This window comes from Pogoniulus pusillus, chromosome 16 (genome assembly GCF_015220805.1).
Source record: "Pogoniulus pusillus isolate bPogPus1 chromosome 16, bPogPus1.pri, whole genome shotgun sequence".
NCBI lineage: Eukaryota > Metazoa > Chordata > Aves > Piciformes > Lybiidae > Pogoniulus > Pogoniulus pusillus.
The window spans coordinates 12194070-12217302 of record NC_087279.1 but is presented as its reverse complement, the minus strand read 5'-3'; the positions used below and the strand labels follow the sequence as shown (position 1 = coordinate 12217302).

At 40.2% G+C, this 23233-nt stretch overlaps 1 protein-coding gene across 1 annotated transcript in view; it reads left to right on the top strand.

Annotated features, from left to right (window-relative positions):
• Positions 1-23233, top strand: part of PRKCD (protein kinase C delta) — a 62335-nt gene that overhangs the window by 15848 nt on the left and 23254 nt on the right. Inside the window, exons 2-3 of the mRNA XM_064156528.1 lie at positions 18745-18879; positions 22375-22574. Of these exons, the coding sequence (XP_064012598.1) occupies positions 18765-18879; positions 22375-22574 (315 nt within the window). The 5' untranslated portion in view covers positions 18745-18764. The remainder of the gene's footprint in view (positions 1-18744; positions 18880-22374; positions 22575-23233) is intronic.

The following is a 23233-nucleotide window of genomic DNA, read 5'->3' as shown; positions in this document are numbered from 1 at the left end:
CTCCAAATTGCTTTGTGTCGTTCATATTCTAGCTGTTGTCTGTGATGAGGATTTTTAGGTGCTATAGAATTACAGCAGTTATAAGAAGTTTGTGCCTCCTTGTCAAAAGCCATGCGTAGCAGTTCAAATAATTCTTCTTGACCTCAATGTGAGTGTTTAAGAGAATGAAGATCATGCAGTTCAGTTTGGTTGCTGTGGAAAGCTTGTCTTCTGTGTCCCTGCTCAATTGATTTGGAAAAGCAGAAAAAGTTGTGAAGTTACGATGTGCGTTTAGATGGATTCTTTGTGGTTTTGTGCACTTGTCAGCTGTTGTTTCCTGGCAGGTGCAAGTGCTCTCTCTACTTCCTGAAGACTTGATCACTGACTTAGATTTGCCGTAGCTTGGGTCATAAAAGTTGTAAGCTATCTAAAAGAGAACTCTCATGTCTGGGAAGGTAAACAGTGAATCTACAAAATATGTATTTTGTGCTTTATTATCTTAGTTAAATGAAGATAATAGAATCGTGGACCAGGTTGGAAGAGACCTCCAAGATCAGTAGAGTTTAACTCAGCAGAGTTTAACTCAGCAGAGTTAGATGCTTGTGGTTAGGCTATACTAGGGGCAGGTGGGAAGAGGAGATTGTTGTGCTGGGTTTCCTGAGAAAGACAAACCCAGTGACTTGTTGGGTTAGCACATTACTCATCTGCTACCTATGTATTCAAGGAAAAATCCGGATACTCTGCCAATATGACTCTTTCTGTCCTGCCTAAGCATAGTTAGATGCAGCCCATATCCAAGAGTTTTAGAAGACAGCATGAAATCTTGCCAAGTATGAAAGACAGGTATGACAGGTGACTACTCTTGGCAGACAATTTCATTTATTATGCAGCTATTTGAAGTGGCAAACTTCCAGGTTGCCACTTAACAAAAGAAGATAATTAACAAGGTCAGTAGGAACAAGGACTACAGTGGGGTAGAAATTATGTCCTTCTGCCCTCAGATCTTTTTATTTTGTGATTTTCTGGAAGGACCCACTGGTCTGAAGTCATAACAGTTCCAGACACTGTGTTGACACCGCCTGTCTCCCATTACCCACCAGAGAAATGCTCTTATGAAATGTTGGAAAATACCCCAATGAGGATTAATAGGCAAACTGCAGCTAGGCCAGTCTGTAGTTATGTGTAGCTTCCTTAAATATGTAAAGACAGGAGGAAAGTGTTCTGGGTGTGTTTTTCTTTCTTCTTGTCTTTTAATTCTGTGGGAATTGTATTTTTGTTTGTTTGTTTGCTGAAACCACTCTGAAGACAGTGTCAGTAATTTTCTTCTCCTTTTGTATGATGTTTGTGATTGCAGTAACTCATTTTTTCAGAGAATTTTCAGTGTCAATGAGAAATTTATCCGCATGAAAAGGAGATAAATTGTTACGGGAAAAGTGGAAGACTCATCCATTTAAGATGCTGATCTCATATTTTGTTTTAAACTATACCTGTGTCTTCAGAATACATTCCAGGATCTGGAATTTCTAGGACCTGGAAGTTTTAGGATGAAACTTAAATGATTGCTTACTCCCTTTGAGTCAGGAAATCTGCAACATCTGTGAAGCTTCACTGTGGTGATTAAAATGAGACATAGTTGTAACTAACTGAATACATGCCTACTAATCAGCACTGTTAAGCAACTTTAATGGAGTTTGCTAGCAGTTGTGCCTGTAATGTGTGTCAGAGACTATTATTGCTCTTTTGGATGAATCATTTTTGTAACAGAGGTCATAACTTAATTTGTGATGGTATTCATAAGTAGACAGATCATGGGAACTACCTATTAACTATTTCTGCATTATCTTTTTCACTGTCTCATCATTCAGAAATGTGTTTTCAAAGGAAGAGGAGCAACCCAAAAGTAGTATGTGCTTGTATAGGTGAAACTGCATGTATTCAGGTGGATCTTTTTGATGCCACACTGAAATATTTGTGTGGTACTCAAATAATGGATGTGGAATCAAGTGTCGGTTAGCTTCCAGAAAAGCTGCTAAGTGTTTTCTCAGAAGGCACTATCCTTCAGCTTCCTGGCAAAAGAGGAACTGCTGCTTGGAAATGAGCCAATGATCATTTAATGAAATTCCACAGCTCAAATAGCGTTCAGCACTCAGTGGAAGATTAAATAAAAACCCCTGTAAATTTCTGTTTTGTTTCTGGTTTTAGTTTTGGGGGGATTTTTTTTTTTTTTATGTCTTTCTGAAACAAAAGGCCCCCATCTGCCCTCACAAAAAGATAAAGATAAAATAAAAAAGAAGAAATAAAAAAAGGCCTTGATTAATGTCTTGAAATGGAGCTGAAATTTGCTTGTCCATGCAAAATTATTGCATAAGCAACAGACTACAAATGTAGTAAGTGTAGCTCTCTTCATGGTATTTTTTACATCCTCCATGTTACTGAGTTTTATTCTAACAACTTTTCTCCCCAGAATTGTATTTTCGTTGTCATAGCATTAGGACCTCTTCTGTGTCCGTGCTGCTGGGATTGGGATTTGTCTGAGGCTCAAAAGACATTAGCCTTAGTGAAGTTGGCAGTTGCTTGGAGCAACAGACTGCTGGGGGCATTAATATAGGCGTGGTTTGGTGTCTGCTGTGCATGCATCACAGTGTTAAAGTTTGCCTGACTGATACCAGGAATGTTGTACTGGTGTTATCCCTCTTCTTTGCTCTGTGGGTTGGCTGGTACTGACTTCCCTGTGATCCAAAACATTTATTTCACCTGCTAGACACCAACAAGGAAACAACCTTCAGTTCTCAAGGAGCTCTGGTTATCCTTCTTGGATGATCTTAAGTCCTGTTTTGCATTGCATATATCATTGGCCCTCAGTGTAATGTTTGATCATCTCTTTCCCTTTAGATGCTTAAACATTATTTATGGAGTGTTTGCAAACTTGCAGGCAGAGTGTCTGGGAATGTTTGGTGTGTTCCCATAGAGCTGAACTGTATTTTCATAGCTGGTTAATGCCACAAAGCCTTCAGTGGCTCCTGCTCTCTGATTCCTCCGTCGGTTAGGTGACTTGTGCAGATACAGCTGTGATTTGCAATAGGGATTTTAAAATACAGACACTTCCATGTACCTGTTATTTGTGAAGTTAGTTTGGGCCAAATAATTTTTCTTTCATCTCTAGATAGGAGCCATAAATTCATCTCTTGTTCCAAGTTGAGCTGAGAGGTGGTGTTAACAAATTCTCTTTTTAATATCAGTTTTTGTTGCCAGTCTTCATAATTAAATCACTTTGGCAAGTATACATATCTTGTTTTGTTAGAGAAAATGAAGGAACATAGAAGTTAAAGGGTTTCTCAAGGTCATGGTGCATTCAAACTCAGCGTGGTTCAACTCGTAATCTTATCTAATTTTGTGGATACTAACCCCCTCCTTGTTGCAGGAGAAGTCACTGATTGATGCCTTATGTAATCTAATCTTTCCCACATCTTTTGTACTTTGAGGTATCAGTCACGTGCAGTGAGTCCAACAAATGCTGAAACCTGAAAGATTCTTGCTGTTATTTAGTGCTACTCTGACTTGTTTCCTATTTGAGAGATGCCAGGTGAAACTAAGGCAAGCCAGGCATTTGTGCCAGGGTGCACAAGTAACCTTAACTGTAGTGTTCCTCAAGGTAAAGGAGTTGGATGAGGTATTGTGAAACTTCTAACCAAATAATTCCTCTCATGTGTAAGGAAATGGATAAGAGTGAGATTATTTTAAGCCTGCTCTTATTTGTCCATTCTGAATTACAAATGTCTTTGGATACCATCTAGTCAGGCAGTTGAGTAGGCAACATAAGAACCTCTTGCTAAAGTGTACTTTGCTAATGCTGGTTCATACACCAGGAGGATAACATCATAAAATACATTTATATCATTTACATTTTAAGTTCTTTCTTTCCCCACTTCACTGGATATTGCCTTACTCCATCATTCCTTATGTTTATCTGGAGTTTTTTTTAGTATTATTTATTATGAAGGTACTGGTAAGGGAAGCTTGAGCTGTTTTGGGGTTAATAGTTTTCTAGGATAGATAGTTTTTACTTAGCACTGTGTAGGATATAAGCTAAAAATTTGTCAATTAGGCCTGGCCTAGTCTTTGTGTCCAAAACTAACACAGCAGCCTTTCAACTTTTCAAGAGTGTCCTTTTGATTGCTTCCCAACATCCAGTTCACCCATCAAGTCCTTTTACAACTCCTTTCCAGTGCTCTAAGCCTCACAGGATATTGTTCATGATCTTCCTAAGGAAGTGTTTGGACTTACAGTTTGTTCCAAACAGCATTATTGCAAAGTGCTTCTTCATGGATTTGCATTTAAAATCTATGAAATAAAATGAAGCAGACCTAGTATGTGCATTTGATATGATACCATACTAAAAATGCAATTGCAGTAATTAGTGCTTTATTTTCCTGGCTAATATAGACTTTTAAATAGTCTTTACAGTATGTAACATACTGAGCTCTAAATAGCTTCACTAGATCTTGACTTGGTAGGAAGATTTTTGGTTTACTTTTCCTGTTGTCATAAAATCACTTGTGGAACTTCTAATAAGTACTTCTGATGGCAGATTACCTGTCTCTGCTACATACTTAATCAGCATTCTTTGGTCTTGGTTTATGAGTAAGTGAGGAAGTTGGGATTTCCACAAGAATGATTCACATCTAGGAGGAACCCCAGTACTCTTCTCCCCTGTCTGGTCTTAGAAGCAGATTAATTAACCTGTGTGCATAATGCTTCTTACCAGAATTACAGAAAGGCTGTTGATTCCTCTGCTCTAGGGTACAGGATGGGAAATTCTCAATGTCAGTGCAGTAATACATGACCTCAAAAGCAGGTAAGGTTGCTTTCAGCAACCTGTAACTGGCCATCCTGACACCTTGTTTTGACTCTTTCTATTGATATTTTTGGAAGAAATAGTAAAACTGGCTTTTAAGATTAGTCCTCAAGTATGACTTCTTGCTGCTAGTAGACCACCTTCTCTCTCTATTGGCTCACCTTAATTTTCTAGTAGGTAGATGGCGATAGCAAACTGGAATGGAGTCACAGGCGTCAGCAGTAAGTAGATCACAAGCCTGAACCTTGTTCTTCTGACTCATGCCTGGATCATAAACAGTGGTGTTCTACTGAGCTGAGTCTGCACAAGCATATGAAGTTACCATTTCTTTACATAGCTGTTGTAACTTCACTAGATGATGCTGGAAGAATATTAACTGTAAGTTCTAAACCTGTTACTGTAAATTGCTTAATTTGATGGTAAGACACTCAAAGCAAGAGCCCAAAAATATTTACTTGGCAAGAAAAAACAAACTGAACAGTGTTTTGTCTTCTCTAGACAGTTTATTGTACTTGCTTGCCCTAAATTTCAGCATGATGTTGGAAGTTATAAACAATGACGCTACCTATACCTTATTACCAGTTGAGTCTCATAAACTGTGTTTTGTGTTTGCCAACAGTACATATTGATGCTCAGAGTTGCTCTACTTTCTTTTTTTTTTGTTCAAAGACTCCAAGTGAAACTCTAGAACTGCTCAGAACTAATTTCAAGGTGGACAAAGAATCTCCTCCTTGGGCAGTACCTAGACTATAAGTTATTATTGCTTCAGAACAGCACTAAATACTTGGGAGTATTTGTTACTTGTTTCTAAAGTCTGGAATAACTGGGAATCTAAACTCTCATAACTCCAAATGCCCCAGTTTATACGTGTGTGTATGTTTATCTGCTGCACAAAGCCTGATAGGTAATATCAAGTGTTTTGAAAAAGGTCAATATGCAAATCAAGTTTGATATGGCACTAATACAGCGCATTAATAAGGGTTTTAAAGATATGATTAGGGCTATTTTTTTAAAGGAACTGTTTTCAATTAATTTGCTTATGTTAGGTGTCTTTTCTCTGTCTTGCATTGTAAGTGAGTGCTGTTGCTAGGAAAACGTGTTCAGATGATTTACAGTGACAGGAAAGAGTCTGTATTCTCCATTTTTTCCTGTTTCTTGAGAAGCACTGATTTTATTTTCTAAGTTCCCTTTTGCTCTATAAGGAATAGTAAGGCAGATACAGGCTCTATTGTTCTAGACGTTTCTGCATAGGTTTTGTGAGTAATGTCTGAAGTCAGAAACAAAGAGTTTATTCTCTATTTTCCTTTTTCACTGTTCCTCTGGAGAAGGAAATGAAAGTAGCTTGAATCATCTCTATCACTTGCTTGAGCTGTTCTATGTTGGTACCACATACAATTTATTTTTAATTCCCTACTACAATCTATAATCCTAACAAAACAAGGGAAATATTTCTGTAAAACTAATGTTGCATGAGATACAGGATTTCTATCAGTAATACAGGAAACATTTTCCTCCATTTCACTTGCACAACTAGGTTAAGTTTTGCTTTTTGTCCAGGGAGCTGTTATACATATTTGTGTCTATTCTGCAGTCAAGATTATATTGATTTATTTTTTTTTCTCTCACAACTTTTTTTAATTGAAGAAACCCTAAACCCTCAGTGTAACAAAATGTTACTGTGGGGAAATAATTATGAGAATTATTCTTCTTCCTCAGGATACCTGATCTTTGTGCACATGATGTATATTTGCATACCTTGCCAAGGACTGGTGCTTCTTGGTATGCATCTTATATTAGAAGGGGGGCAGTGACTCTCACTTCACGTTCCCTCAGATGAATTTTAAGTGCTGCTTTTTATAAATCTAACTTTTTCATCAGGAATGGGTTTAAGAGCTTTACTTCTACAAGTGGATTTAGGTTTAGAACAGTTAAGAAAGCTCCAGTGCTCTAATTGGAAAACTACATCTTGGAGAAGGAAATACAGGAGCATGACAGTTATAGTTACAAAACTGTTTCTTAATAATAATACTTTTAAATAGTAACTACACCTCAATTATTTTCAGAATACAAGCAAGTAGGTGTTTCAGTGTAGCCACGTTTCAAGTCTGAATATTTTTTTTTCCAGTAGTCCCACAGAGGCAGAATGAGGTTGTCTGTTAAGGGCTGGAAATGTGACTGTCTGCAGCTCTTTCCCACAGAGCTGAAATTCATTGAGCCAAAGTTGATTTAACTGTTGTTTACTCAGTACAAGGGACTCTCAAATTATCCATGATGTGGACTAACTTTTCATAAGAAGTGGGTTGTGGACATCTATTTGCTTCTTTTTAGTTGTATAAATTGTCTCTTAGTCCTGGCCACATAACATGCCTGTGGGTTCTGCAGTAATTGCTAACATGGGAAAACCAGTATTAGAGCAGGATTTATGCTCTTAGTGTTGTAGTGGAAGCAAATACCCAGACCTATGGGGAAAAGCCAGTATACTGTGGCCTGTTGAGTGCTGTAAACTGTAAGGCAGAAAGGAGCCTTTTGGGCTAACTTGTGCTGGGAATGTGGCTTGTTGGAAATGACAGAAGAGCTCCTTGCCAGCACTCACTACTCGCTGGATTGAGCCGTGTTGATCCATCTCATGTAGCCACTGCTGCTTAGAGGCGAGAGGTAGCTCAGATGTACAGAATGCTGTGGTAATTAAGTAAGCTGTGATTGAGCAAGCTGCATAGCAAACAGCATAAGAGCTGCTTGGCATGCAAGGAGGGAAAGAATCAAGGCAGTGTGGAGAGAGCTAATACACAGAGGAAAGATTTGGAGGCAGGACTGGGCAGACCATTAAGGGTAGATCTACTCAAACAAATTACACCATTTGGAAAGAGAATTTCCCACTCAGCTGCCTGGGGACATGACGTCTTTCCATGCTGAGCATTAAGAAAGGGATCTTATCTTATTGAAAGTGGGAATATTTGCATTTGGAATGACTAGAAGTATTTTTGTTTCTGTATGTTTCCAGTCTGTCACCTGCCTGTTCCTTTTTCGAGTAGAGTTGCAGTGCACAGCTTGGGAAGAGCATTGCACACGCAGTGTGTGCCATTGCCTCTGGAGCATTCCTGTCTACAGCTGTTTAGTTTTCCTCTTGAGCTTTTCTGTGCCCGTAGCAGCCTTATACTATTCTTTTTAACTTAATGGTCTGACAGCAGTGACATATACTAATGATATGGTTCCCAGCTTCCCAACAGGAGGTACTGTTCAGTGATAGCAACTTCGGTGTTTCTATCAAAAGATTGCTATAAAAATTATCAGTAAGAGGCACTTTTGTGGCAAAAGAAACATATACAGCAAAAAGTCAGAAATAATTAGAAGAAGGTGCAGGGAAAGTAACCAAGTCTTTAACTCATTTATCCATTTAGTGATGGAGGAAATGATAGGCTATAATGAGTCAGGAAAGCTTGTCTGTAGGAAAGTCATTGAATGCTCTAGTGCTTCTGTGTGCTAAATGGGACATGGGAGTACAACTGTAATCAAAGAGTTTGTGTTCAGCTACTTTTTTCAGTAATCTATAGGGACCTTTGCAAGTCAGTTGCATAAAGTTGTTTTTTTTTTTCATGAAAATGTTTTTTAAGATGATTAATGAAGTTTATATCATAGAATGTCTTAGGCTGGAAGGGACCTCAGAGAGCATGTACTCCAAGCTCCCTGCCATGGGCAGGGATGCCTCTCAACTAGATTTGGTTGCCCAATGCCTCATCTGATTTGGCCTTAAACACCCCTGGGGGCCTTTTTATATCAGTTTCTTCATTAGTGCTATGGACCATCAAAGTAACAGAACACAGATGCTGAGTTGCTTCATTGTAAAGTGAAGGTCTTGGGTATAAGTTTTGTTTCTCTGCAGTGTTTTGTGTATGCAAACCAAACATCTCATTTTAAACTGATTCCCCAGTTTTTAGAAAGATGAGCACTGGAGTGGAAGCTGGGGAAAACCACGACACACAATAAGCATCTAACAATTTGAGCTGCACTTGTCTTTTGGAAATGTGAGTCTTTCAAATGGTAGGAATAGCATTTCTGGAAGATGCCCAAAGGATGTTTTTGACAGCACTCAGTCCACAGGAATATTTACTCTTCCAAAATAGTTGAGCATGTCCTCTCATAGTTGTCTCTACAAACAAGATTCTGATTCACCTAAAGCTCCAGGGATTTTTGTTTAACTTCTTCCTATCTCATTTATTGTCTTGTATCCTAGACATAGCAATGCTTAAAGGTTTTATTCCCACAAGAATATGTGCTAGTTTGAAGCTAGCTAGAATGTTTTGGTGTGAAGGATTAGATCACAGGCTGTGAAAGAAAAACAGTGGTGATGTCTACCTCACTCTTAGGCTTGCTGAAAGGTATAAGAGCAAGAATTCAAACATTGATAAGGGAGTCACTCTTTGTCTGGGCTGCATTTCTCTCTAACCTCACCCTCCATCTCTCTGATTAATCTGCTTGCTACCTAACCCCCCTGGCCAACCCTCCATTCTTCCTTGGGGCACAAGGCAACCTCTGGGGTAAGATTGAGGGGTGGGAGAAAGTGGAAGGGCGGTTGGGAGCCCCACCCTGGGACTCAGGCTTCTGGGAGGGGAGTTGTGTTTCTGTATTACCTTTTACAGTGTATATTTCTGTATCTAACTGTATATACTGTATATATATGTTTGTATATTCTGCTAAGCTGTAAATATAAGCTTCATTCAATTTCCAGAGCTGGCTGAGTCTAGTCTGGGTGATTTCCAAAGTATGGGGGGGGGTAACACCCAAACTACCACAGAAGGATTCTAAAATGATATGGATTTATTCATTTAGTGGAAAATCACTTCCTATGGCTGTTAGCAGACATGTTGTCACAGTGTTTAAAGACAGCATCAATGTCGTCACAGAGTGTGGAGCTGTTATATTTAAACACAGTTGAGGAAGAGGTGGAAAAAAGATGTTTGTTGTTCACCTATCTAGAGGTTTAAAGAGGCAGGAATTAAAAATGCTATTAAATATGTCTCACCCTGAGTTTGTTGCAGCTTGTACTGTAGACTCTGTGCTACCGTTAACCCAGAAACTCAAAAAACCCAGACAAAACAACTCCAGTAATTCCAGATGCAGTCAGGAGAGAGGAGTGGATCTATCTCTACATCAATACACAGTTAATGTGCAAAATTTTTGGTTCACAAATCTCATGTCCTTTAAAAGCCTTGATCAAAGTCATGCTTCCATGAACTGAACTGTGTTTCCTCTGAGAGGTTATCTGAGCAGCAGATTTCCAGCATGTATGAATGATGATACAGTTCTCTCAGCTAATGAATATTCTAGCTTTCCAGATAGTTGGAGGATTAGATCATAGTGCTGGCAGCAGTATGACTTTCTGGCTTGGAGGCTTGTGCTGTGCAAGAGGCACTTAGACTCCCTAATCTTCTGATGCTTTCAAAGGTGCAAAGTACAATTGTTCTCTAATTGGAATGCTTTCAAAGGTGCTTTTTAAAAAAATTATTTCAGTTGAAAGCTCAGTTTCTTTATGGTGGGGTTTTTTTTTGTTGTTGTTTATAATTTGTCTTGTGTTGTGTGTTTTGCTGTGGTTTTCCTTTCTGCTTCTTCATTGTTCACATAGAGACATTAACCCAGCACGACTGAAATCAGATTGCCAATTTCTTTTTTTTTTTTTTCTTGAAGTTTAACTGACATAAAGTATTTGACTGTTTGACTGCTAAGGGAAAAGAGCTTTCCCTCTTCAGTGAAAGTTAAGAAAATCATGCACAAAATTTCAGTGTACTGAAAAGTGGTGTGTGTTGGTTTGTAAAAGTGTTATCATACTGGTTTATCTATGGATTTGAAATATATTGTTGGCATTTTCGTAGTCATAGAACCAACCAGGTTGGAAGAGATCTCCAAGATCATCCAGTCCAACCTAACACCCAGCCATATCCAATCAACTAGACCATGGCACTAAGTGCCTCATCCAGTCTTTTCTTTAACACCTCCAGGGGCGGCGACTCCTCCACCTCCCTGGGCAGCCCATTCCAATGGCAAATCACTCCCTCCTAATATCCAGCTTATACCTCCCCCTGGCAGAACTTGAGACTCTGTCCCCTTGTTTTGTGTTTTCTGTCTGGGAAATACATCTTGATTTCTAGGAAACTTACAGTTGCACAGTTAATGAGAACCTTTATGCTTGTAATTATACATCAGAAAGGTACTCTTGAGTGCTGCACTAAGTCCTGATCTAAGTATTGAGCAAGATTGAGGATGATGCTGAAGAATGAGCTTGATGTGCAATTTCATAGAATCCTACAATGGCTTGGATTGGATGGGGCCTTAAAGACCATCTAGTTCCAACCCCCCACCATGGACTGGAATACTTTCTGCTAGACTAGATTGCCCAAGGCCTCATCCAACCTGGCCTTGAACACCTCCAGGGAGGGGGCATCCACAGTGTCTGGGCAAACTTGTTCCAGTGTCTCACCACCCAAACCATAAAGAATTTCCTCTTAATGCCCAGTCTAAATCTACCCTCCTCAAGCTTAAATCTATTCCCCTTTATTCTATCACTACAAGTCCTTGTAAAAAGTCCCTTTAAATAAAGTCCCCATCAAAAGATGCTAATAGAGTATGGCAGATTGTGGATCCCTATCCACCTGATCATAATGACACCTAAACAGATACTGTACAAAATACTAGATTTTTGGGGGGTTATTTCCCTTTCATTTGTATGAGTAGTTCAACTTTCCCAGTGCACTGGCTGTTACACAAACATCTATGACCCCCTCTTTCAGAATTAGTTCCTTTGAGGAACTCATATTCATGTGATAAATTTCATGTAGTTTTGCAATTTAGCCGTGCTGTCTAAACACTTGAACACTCAGGAAGTAGGAACTGAGAGCTAGTCAGGGGCTCAGACTTGCAGAAGACATCCAGTATTCTGTTTAGTGATACAGAGCCAGAACTGCTTTATGGCTTGACTCTAGGGTGTATTACTGTAGGAAAGAAGAAGTGTAGCCTCATCCCTTTCACCTGGTAGATTTTTTTTCCTCTGCCATGGAGAAGGTTGTGTTATTTAATTGCAGGGGGAAAAAAGCCCTCTACTTACTATATCCAAAGGCAAAAAAGTCACCTAATTAGTCTTAAATCATGCACGCATGGAGAGAAAACATAGTTTGCTCCTGTTTTGTAATGCAATTCGGTAGTATCGAATTCTTCTCTCACCTAGAGCTTGGTAAGAATCCGCCTAGTCTGCCCCTTTGTGTTAATCTTTCCATGTCATTGCAGTTGCAAGTTATCAAATTAGATCAGTTTGTGGTGTCAGAAGTAATGACCAAAGTCTCTGGGTTTCAGGCAGTGTTTCTTCTCTTGTATGTTTTTTTAATGTCTCACATTTGTGTTTGAAGTTAAAGATTCATTTGCACTTTTGTTTCAAACTTGGCTTTGATAATGGTAAAAAATCAGCGTACCTGCAGTGCTGTTGTCTGCTGCTGAGTCCTGTGTGCTCAAAGAGGAAGGAGAGTTTAAAACAAAAAAGGAAGAGAGTATTTTAATGGCTATTGTTTTTAATGCACTTGTGGAAAAAAGAAAAAGCAGCTGACAGTACTTTCCCCCCCACTCTTCCTCAAACAGTAGTTGTGGAATATCAAAAAGGCCAACTTTGTTGCTCAAAGTGTTCTTTTTCCTTTTCCAGAAAAGGACGTTCAGTGCAAAATGCTTTTCAAAATCTTGCAGCATATGCTGTGTAGCAGCCTGTCCTGATGGCCCAGAGTCCAAAATGTCCTCAACTTACTCCTCTTTCAATGTAAAACCCAGGCTTGTCTTGCTTGAAGCCACTTTAAAAGCAGTCAACTGTTGTTACTGAGCTAATCGTATGTTATCATATGCTCAAATAAATTGGGCTGCGTGCCTTTCAAAAAGCACACCAATCAAGTTTGCTTTTGCTCTTGCTTGCCTACTATCTGCATTCCCTCTGGCTTCTCAGGAGTTTGCAGTGCCAAGAAAAAGGAGTTGGCCTGTTCAGAAAAAGAGTTCTGATGCTCATGTTTTGAAAGGTTTTTCATCGTAATGATAGGGAAAGCATCAGTAATTTTTTTTTTTTTTTTTGGGCTTGAGAGCGTTGGGGAAATAATAATTTATACAGCAGCCATAAATTCAGGCACTTTTGGGACTGCTCAGCATGCAGAAAATAAGTCATGGAAACTCAGAATTATCTGTGCTTCTGGCCAAGTGCAGTGAAACTTAGGAACTTCTCTTGCTACATGACTTATCTAGATGGATTTTCTGCAGACTATTGCAACATAAACAGTGGCAGATTCTATTATGTCATTGTTTCTGTTTCTAGCCTTGCCCCAACCTAACAAAAGCAGAAGTATCTGAAAGAAAATAGTGGGAGGAGAAAGAAGGAAATGGCAACTTAGGGTTTTTTCCAAGCTGGCTTTGTAGGATTCTGTGAACCACTCTTTATGTACTATTTCAAAAAAGACAAAACAAATCTTTAAACCTACATCTTTTACACTAGAATTTAGTGCATGCAGTTGCCATGTTAACATTCTGAACGAGAGATTATTTCATTTGGCAATACATTTAACAGCAAGTAAATTGAATGATTGTGTTACATTTCTTGTCACCGTTCTTGCTTCTCGTAGTCCTGTTAAGTAATTGCTTTAAAACATTTTTATTTGGGCAGAGGCCAATGGGATGAGATTTAACAAGGCCAAGTGCAGGGTTCTGCACTTTGGCCACAATAATCCCAAGCAGTGCTATAGGCTGGGGACTGAGTGGCTGGAGAGCAGCCAGGAGGAAAGGGACCTGGGGGTACTGATAGATAGTAAGCTGAAGATGAGCCAGCAGTGTGCCCAGGTGGCCAAGAGAGCCAATGGCATCCTGGCCTGCATCAGGAACAGTGTGGCCAGTAGGACAAGGGAGATTATTCTTCCCCTGTACTCAGCACTGGTCAGGCCACACCTTGAGTGCTGTGTCCATTTCTGGGCCCCTCAATTCAAGAGAGATGTTGAGGTGCTGGAACATGTCCAGAGAAGGGCAACAAAGCTGGTGAGGGGCCTGGAGCACAAATCCTATGAGGAGAGGTTGAGGGAGCTGGGCCTGTTTAGCCTGGAGAAGAGGAGGCTCAGAGGTGATCTTATTACTGTCTACAACTACCTGAAGGGGCATTGTAGCCAGGTGGGGGGTGGCCTCTTCTCCCAGGCAACCAGCAATAGAACAAGGGGACACAGTCTCAAGTTGTGCCAGGGTAGGTATAGACTGGATATTAGGAAGAAGTTCTTCACAGAGAGAGTGATTTCCCATTGGAATGGGCTGCCCAGGGAGGTGGTGGAGGCACCATCCCTGGGGGTCTTCAAGAAAAGACTGGATGAGGCACTTAGTGCCATGGTCTAGTTGATTGGATAGGGCAGGGTGATAGGTTGGACTGGATGATCTTGGAGGTCTCTTCCAACCTGGTTGATTCTATGATTCTATATGCATCTACGCCTTTGTTGTAGTATTACTGCAGAAATTGTAGATGATTGGGCTGTTTTACAGGTGCTCTTTTCATCCTAAACTCCCTGAGAACAATCAGCCGGCTCTGTGTGGTGCTGATGGTGGTGCTCCCCTAAGGCATCTGTACGCAGCACCAGCAAGAAGCTAAGCAGAAAGCAGTCATTTTGTGCCTTCTGTTGGGCAGCATGGAAACACCACGGCCTGCATGTGCAGTTTTACTTCTGCAAAATAGTTAACAGAGTACTACAAGGAAACCAGAGGGGAGTTTTGGCATTTGTATTTCCCTTGGATATATAGACCCGTGTCAGTGTTGGAACAGCTTGGTCTCTGTGGAGGCCGGTCAGGCTTTTTGTCTCTTCAGGGCTCTGTTGTTGGTCCGTGTCAGCATTTCCTCCAGACGATCCACTGCTTTGATGTTACTTCCCGCTTTGTATGCAAGTCACAACCGTGTCTTGTTTCTGGGTTGGGTCAGAGTTGGCTTGTCCTCGCTGTTTATTACAAAGCTAGCTCAAGTACAGCAGCAAAGAGACCCTGACAAGTAATGCCTTCAGCTGCGGTGTGAGCCCCTGATAGTTGCTGTGTGCCGTTAAGGGGGAGGAACTGCAGAATTTAGTGTTCGTTTTTAGTCCCTGCGGAAAAAGATGTTTAATGTGACTTTTATGCAGGCAGATTTTGTGAAAATTCTCCTTAGAATGTTAAGATTTTGTTTTATTTTGAGGATTTCTTTCAGACTACATGCTGCCAACACAGCCTTAAGAAAATGGAGTATTTGTTCCTCCAGCAGATGTTGACTGCAATCATGTGAAGATGTTTCCATTTTTTCTCTCCTCACTCCATGCATGTTAGAGTTGATAATAACATGGTTGGTTTCCTTTCCATGTTAAATACTCAAAGGCTCTTAGTGTTACAGCTTCATGGAAATTACTGTGGATTTTGCAGTATCTATCCCATGTAGCCTAAAATGTGGCTTTAGCTTGCAGTAGGGCAAGCCAAGGATCCTTGACAAAACCAGTGATGTGCTGGACAGCATCCGAGGGTGTGCTCTGAAGCGATGCTGCCATCATGATGTACTTCATACATAGTAGTATTACTGGAAGATTTTGCCCTTAGGTGTCTATTTCAGATTCCACATGACTTTGAGACTGTTGGAAGTATCAGACCTGTAACTTAAGATTTGTGGTAGTTTTTCACAGTATACTATATATTTCCTCAGGTTTTTTGTTTGTTGGGTATAAGTCACACTCTTCAGGGAAAACAGTTTGGCTTTAATACTTTATACAGGCAATGCAGATTGGATGAGTAGGTTGTAAAATCTCTGTCAACTCATAGAAGTTTCAGTTTTTGCCAGATACAGCTCTCGAAACTAAACTCAGTGTTTATTCTGTTGCTTCCAGACAAGTCCATGGAGACTGGAGAGAGCCTTGTCTCAAGTGCAGTAAGCAAAACAAAACATGTGTTGCTTGTGATGTTTGTACTTTTCAAATGTGACAAAACTTTGGATGAGTGCATTCAGCACTTTGTTGAATTAAAATTAATCTCCTTCACAGGGTTTCACTGCCAAAGCAGGTTTTAGTGGGGTATGGTTTTGTTTACAGCACTACAGCTAATACTTGCAATATTCTAGCATAGACAGGGATTGGCAAACGTATCTCAGGAGCAAATCCATACTTGCTTTTCCACTGAACCTCCCTGGGTCACACTCTAGTCTATCATACATCGCAAGATTTTGCATCATGCCACTTACAGTCTCTACTTCTGTCAAAGTGCAGAGAAACTTGGCAGATACAGGCAGTTTATGTGCAAGGAAGCTGTTGAGTTTGAGGTGTTTCGTTTGGTTTCTTGGTGGCTAAATGAAAAAGCTAAAAAGGTATCTTCTGGCCTTCATGGTGACCTTGGACTGAACATCATCTTAAATCCTGGGGTATTGGCACTTTCATCTAACTGCTGAATTGCTTTTGTGTAGTGTTTCAGAGTGAGCATTTGCAATTGCACTGCAGCCAGCTATGATGAAACCAAAATAACTGTGTTCAAAATGAAGAAGCAAAACTGGCCTTCAAATGATTTGGCCATCACAAATGGGCAAGACTGTGGAGCTATTCAAATTGTGAGCACGTTATTCCTGCTTCTGTTGTGTCTGTTCATTGGGAGTTAAAGTAGTAAATGTCCAAGCCTTGTATTCTGTTTCAGTACTAACATTTCTGTTTCAGTACGAACATTGGCTTGAGTCAGATGGTCCTGAGTGAAATCAGTGCAATTGTTTAACTTTGTCAGTGCTTTCCAATTTTTTTGTTTGTGTAGTCCCAGACTTACTGGAAATTGTGACTTCTATCTGGGCTGTCCCTTCTAGCCAGAATTATATTGCATTCCTGTCAAATAAACTTGCCAGTGGGAACTACACGATGACCTACCCATGTGGTTTCTACCTATGGCCTAATCAAGTCTTACAGCTGTTTCCCCAGAGATGAATGATGATGAAATCTGGTTTCTCTTACATCCAGATTGAGAAGTAGCTACATGTGATCTGGTGTTGGCAAGGCACGCAGCTGGTCATTTGAGGGTACTTATGAACATAGTGAACACAGGGTCTCTTGAGCAGCTAAAACATGTTCTTCATTAAAACTCTTGATGAGATTTGTGTTTACATTGCTTTTGTGAACGCTGAAGTATCATATGGTATTTGTTATTTTTTTACAAAGCTGTCTATTTTTCTTCCTTTGTGAGATCATCTCAGTCTCCAGTCTCATGTCATGATGCTCCAAGCTGCAATAACCAGTGGATTAGTGTGGGAGGGTTGTTACTTTACTGCAAGCCCAGATGACCCTCTGCATGAATAAGAACTATAGTTGTGGCTTTCACTTCTTCAGCGGTGCCAAGTAATCATAAACATCCTTTCTAATTTTGTCTAACTACAGAAAAGAAAGTAGGGAAACAGTCAGCTAATAAAACCGACCTCAGTAAATGTCAGAGTCATAAAAGTTTTCCGTTTATTGAGAAGAGTCTCTGCAAGGGGAGGCTGTGTGATGTGCACATCATGGTGTCGAGAGCTATGTGCTGTCTCGGTGCAAAGACTGCTCCCATAGTCTTTTATGTAGCTGACTGGTTTTGGCCTTAAGAGGAATGTTAGTTGCTTCTCAGGTTGATGTCTTTGTATTTAAAAAACTTTTTTTTTTTTATGTTCTCCCTAATGCTGCTTGACTGAGCTGGTTCACAGTCCCTTAAGTATGACAGAAGACTGTAGCGAAACATCAGTTTGCTGCCTTAGAAAAGCCAACTGCTTTGGTTTTGTGTAATCCCTGATTTAGTTTGAACCAGGTGACACAATAGTGCTGGAGGTTTTTTTTACCTTTGCTTCTTCCCTTTGCCAGATAGGTGCAGGAATTGGGTCTAACACTTTGCCGTTACCTCTGCAATGCTTCGTAGGATTTGTACACTGCCACCTGAGAGCAATGCTTAAATAGAAGTTGTGTGGTGTTATGCTTGTTTTGGTGGTGATATTTGGAATGTATGTTGCTTTCCATAGTAGGGGTGCAACATACAATGTGCACTTAGATAAATGCAGTTACAGAAATTTCTGAAACCTAGAGATTTCATTGGCTAAGTGAGAAAATTAACTGTGAACTCCTGTATGGACCAGTTACCCAAGGAGTTAATGTTGATCAAGTGCTTGTATGCAGTACAGTTACCTGATCATACTTAAGGACATGTCATTTCTACTGTAGAAGATTTTGCTGCAGTGTCCAGAAATTGTATGTAGGTTCAGTAGTTTCTCAGAGGATCTTTAAAAATAAAAGCTGAAGGTTTTCCTTTTATCATTTGATTGCCTACTGAAGTGCCTAGAGTTGTATCTGGGAATCCTTGAGGCTGTGTGGCAATTAAAAAGAAGAAAACAATGTGTACCTAAAGAGCAACAAACCAGTGTGAGCTTTAGGTGACTAATTTTGCTTCTAGTTTTCCTTCCCTGCATTGGAATAGACAACAATCTTTTCCCTCCCTTTTTTTCCCCAGCCTACCCTTCATTTCAGGTGTAAGGAAATAAATGTTAGAAACCCCAGAACCCCAGACTAGCTTGTGAACTACTTATTTGCTAAGGATACTTATATACTTGTATTAATGAATAGAGCCTCTGTGTTCAAAAATTGAGCAGGATCTAATTCAAAGGCATAACTGCTACTCAGTGTTAATAGGGTATGCTTAAAAGGGTGTCTTGAATCGAGTCGTTGACTGCACACATTGTGGGTTTTGTTTCAGTATATGCTACTTTTACTTCAGGCTGGTGGTCTTACAGCCACAGTCAAGATCTGCAAACTTCAGAGGATGGATTGTAGCAGCTCTGATGGCTGCTGAGGCATATATATGGTTTTCTTACAAGTCTCAGACCAGCTCTTCAGTTCTGTGATTTTTGTTTGCTTCTTTCCACTTAGGTTGTGTATCATTGTGAACAATGGCACCCTTCTTACGGATATCTTTCAACTCGTTTGAGCTGGGACCTGTGCAGAATCAAGGGGAACAACTGCAGCCTTTCTGTGCCATCAAGATGAAGGAGGCATTGACTACAGGTGAGGTTACAAATGGTGATGCTTTTCTGAATGTGAATCAGTTTTTGAGAAATCCTGCTGTCTTCTCTGTGAATGGTGGTGAGTCCTGCTGTTCTTGTCATGCCAAGCACCTCACCATGAGTTCTTTCAGAATGGGAGATGCAGCAATGACTTCTGTCTCTATCCCCACCTCAAAACAAGATTTCTTTTTCAGTGCTTTCTTGTCTTGTGGTCAGAAGGCTCAGCACTTGGGAGGGTGAAGTCTAAGCTTTCTCAGTCCTTGGTTTACCACCAACACACAACTATTCACAAAGTATGTGGTGAAGCAGATGAAGTGTCACTTTTGCATGGGTTAAGGCAAGTTGTGAATTTTGCATGACAAAAGTTGTCAAATGTTCAGTAAAACCTTGTGCTCTCCTGTTCCCAAGTGACGCTTGCAGAATCTCTGCAGGGCAGAGTGGTGTAGTGCAGAGCTGTGGGGAGGGATCTGAGCTGCAGCAGGTTTGAGAGAACCATCCTCAAGCATAGGATATAATGTAAATAATAATTTCCCAGACGTGAGTAATAAATATTAATGAGAGGGGTAGTTTGTGGTTGTTGCAGTAACTGAGGCATTTTTGGCAGAATTATCTGCTTGGAGTTACTTGCTAGCAAGGTCTAGTTTGGCAAGTCCTCAGTCTTCGAAGATCACCTGTAACATTTAGCTAAAATACATCACTGTAGCCAAGCAGAATGTGAGGGAAGTGCTATACTGTGTTAGGACACAGCTGTCTAATCCTGCACAGTGACTGTAGGGCTTCACAAAACATTGCAGTACACAGGAATGCCTTTAAACACAAATATGGTGCCCCTTTCAGAATATGTCATCAAGCAAAGACGTTAAGCTCCAGTGAAGCAGCTTTGTAGTTTTACTAAGAGAACTTAAGACAGTGTTGAAGGTGTTACAGCTGCCAGAATGCATGGAGAGGTGGAAATGGTCTAAATAAATCCACTTTTCTTTTCTTCCCGTCCACTCCCCAGTTTTTGTCTTTTGAACAGTAGAATAGTCCCAACATTTCTCCTTTATGCTTGCCTGTCTTCGAAGTACTAAAAAATGGGTGCAGTAAACCTTGGGGCAACCAGAAAAATCCTGTTATCAGTTTGACAAGAATAACTTTTGTTGGATTTGTGTGCTGAAAAATGCTTGAGGAAAAGCTTATTGTAGAGGACAAAGAAAGTCATTTGTCTAATGATGAGGCATTAAGACAATTTGCAACGTGTAAAATCTTTAGAAGCCAGTAGTGTTAACAGGGAAGCAAAGGAGGTCTGACTACAAATAGGGCAAGAACAGTGTTCTGAAAGGGTGTTCTTTGCTGAGGTTCTAGTGTTCATTTGCAGGCAGTGTCATCCATGACAAAGCCTGATTAGTGTGATTTTAATTGCAGAGCAGCATGGCCAGTCTGGAGGCTGTTGCCAGTGATTTAGACTGCTTCTCTCAGCATTAGATAGGGCAAAAAGGTATGTAGTAGATAATCAGAGCAGATAGTAATTGGGACAGTCCTGTAAGCAGGCTGAAGTCGTTCTGTCCCTCCCTAAGAATCCTACAAAGAGTATTACCAACTCTTCTGTGAACTGCTGATGGTTCTGCAATCCCTGATTTACTGTCAGAGGTTCTGCAAAAGGGTGCCATTTCTTACATTCCCAAGGATGCCTCCTGAGGCTTGCCTTTTTGTTTAAGGGGTTTGGCTTTAGCAATCCAAAACAAATAGGCTAGTGTAAAAGTGTTGCTGTGCAGACAGCCTGGTTTTAATTCTCCCTCGCCTTTATTGTTTGTCCTAGTGTTTTGTTTGAGTTTTCCCTATTTACTTTTGCCATAGTTTTTCCAAATTCTCCATATTTAAGAAACCAAGTATGGAACTCTGGAAGTAGGTTTGCCCTGCCAAGAATCTGAGCTGTTGTTTTTTTCTTTCAGCAGAGTTCCCTAAATTCAAGATAAAAAGTGGAGGAATGCTGAAGTCTGTTGCAATGGAGGAGGTTCTCAGGTGGCCATTTCTGAGTGTTTCAGAATGCCCTTTGGCAAGGTCTGCCCATCACAGCTGTAATTTGTAGTGCTGCTGTTGGCAGACGTTCCCTAATAAAGCAGCACAAGGGCAATACTCGCTACTCTCTTTTGGTTGGCTCAGCATAATTGAGTGGGGAGTGTATCAAGCAAGCAATTCATGAATGGACACAAACTTTGCCTTCAGATTCCAGGCAGATATTTAAATAATAAGTATTTAATTCTTCCAGTGTCAAAGTGAGTGTAAATTGTATTGCCAATTGACAGTTTTAGGAGACAGACCACACTACAGCTTCCTGATGAAGTGTCCAGGTATCGAATGGGCTTTGCTACTGCTGTGAGATCATAAGAACAAATTACACACTTAAGGGCAAAAGTTGGTCATTCAGAGCCAGAGAGGCACTTAAGAGTCACTTCTATTGCAGAAAATGATCTTGATAAATAGAAGAAATTGGGCAGAATGTACTAAATTACATTCGGTTACCTATGCTTTGCAGCAAGTCACAGAGGAAAAACAGGGAAGGTGGTGTTGTGTGGCTAGAGTCACAGTGAAGAGCTGGATTTGGTTGCTTAGGAGGAAGAATGATTTTGGGTGTGTTGATGGGACTGCTAAAAGACTCAGAAATGTGCTGAAGCTTATTCTAGATTATGCAATCACCAGTTGTCTTTCTGTGCCTGAGGTAAGGACAGGAAAAAAATAGCTTAACTGGTAGACTTGAAGCTGTGCACAAGGGGAAAAAAATCCATCCATTAAGAAGAGCAAAGCACTGTAAAACTCTTAAGGAAGGATTCTGTGGAGATGCTCATATGAGAGGCTAGGCAAATGTTACAGAAGAAAATATGGGCTTTTTTAAGTCCTGTCAGCTTTTTCCTTATTCTTCCACTATATGCACAAGGTCTTCATGTGCCAGAGAGGGCAGATAAGGCCTTGCAGTATCCTTTAAAAAGTGCAATGCTAAAGAGAGTGAATGGAAGTTAAGTGTTTGGTTTATTTGGAAGTAGATTAATGAAATATGGAGCCTTTAATCACTCAGTCACCAGTTTCAATTTCCACTGGGTCAGCATAAGATGTATCTTTATTTGTCTTATATAGTAGCAGGTATTCACTATGCCCAGACAGCACATCATGGACTCATACCAGAAAGGAGCCATGCAAATATTCTCTGTCGAGTTGTGACTGACTAAACCAGCTTCTGAACTCCAGAATGGGAGTTGTCTTTCCTGGTCTTTCTGGCTGCATGTTAACATCTTCATTGCTTTTTGCATGTCCTTTTTGTCAGAATGAGTTCTGCCTTCCAACTCACGTTTGAAATAAGTTTTTAGACTTTGTCCCAACCAAAGTACAAGAGGTAGTAAATCTGCTTTGGGTTTCAGTACAAGGATTCCCTGTTTTGTTTTGTTCTGTAAGGTACTAGTTTTACAATATTTGATTTGACAGGTTTGGTCCTTTTTGCTCTCTGTCTTTTTGTGGCTTTCAGAGAGAGGAAAGACCCTAGTTCAGAAGAAACCTACCATGTATCCCGAATGGAAATCAACCTTTGATGCTCACATTTACGAAGGACGAGTGATTCAGATAGTTCTGATGAAGGCAGCAGAAGAGCCATTATCTGAAGTGACTGTAGGTGTGTCGGTCCTGGCAGAGCGCTGCAAGAAGGGCAATGGCAAAGCAGAGTTCTGGGTAAGGAAGGAGATTAATTCCTTAAACTTGCTGACCTGATTTTTTTGTTTTTCAAGCTTACACTCTTAAATGATGAGTGCTTGATCCCTTTAGCATCTGTGGCAGGGTGCATGATTTTAGCAGCATGGTTTTTATTGTCAGTTTCTTTAACCTTATACATTATCTGCTGAAGTCCATGGTGTCAGTGTTTGAAATAATGACCTATGTCACACTGAGGGCCTCTGTTGTAAAGCCTAGCAGTTTTTGTAGCAAACAGCAGATGTTTAAATTGGATCTGATCATTGTAATTCATCCAGAGAAAAGACAAAAGGTGAAGCTTATTCCAAGGCATTTCCACTTAGAAATTCTAATGTTATTTGTTTTCACAACAAATGTTAGCTGGTTTGATGCTGCTCTAGTGGGGATTCTTTAATACTCATTTTTGTTACAGAATCATACAACCATAAAATCATTTAGGCTGGAAAAGACCTTTAAGATCAGCTAATCCAACTATTAACCTAACACTACTGTGTACCTAAGCATGTCTACACATCTTTTAATTACCTCTGAGCATGACAATTCAACCACTTCCCTGGGCAGCCTGTTTCAGGGCTCAATAATCCTTTTTGGGTAAGACATTTTTCCTCCTTACTTAAACCTCCCCTGGTGCAATTCGAGGC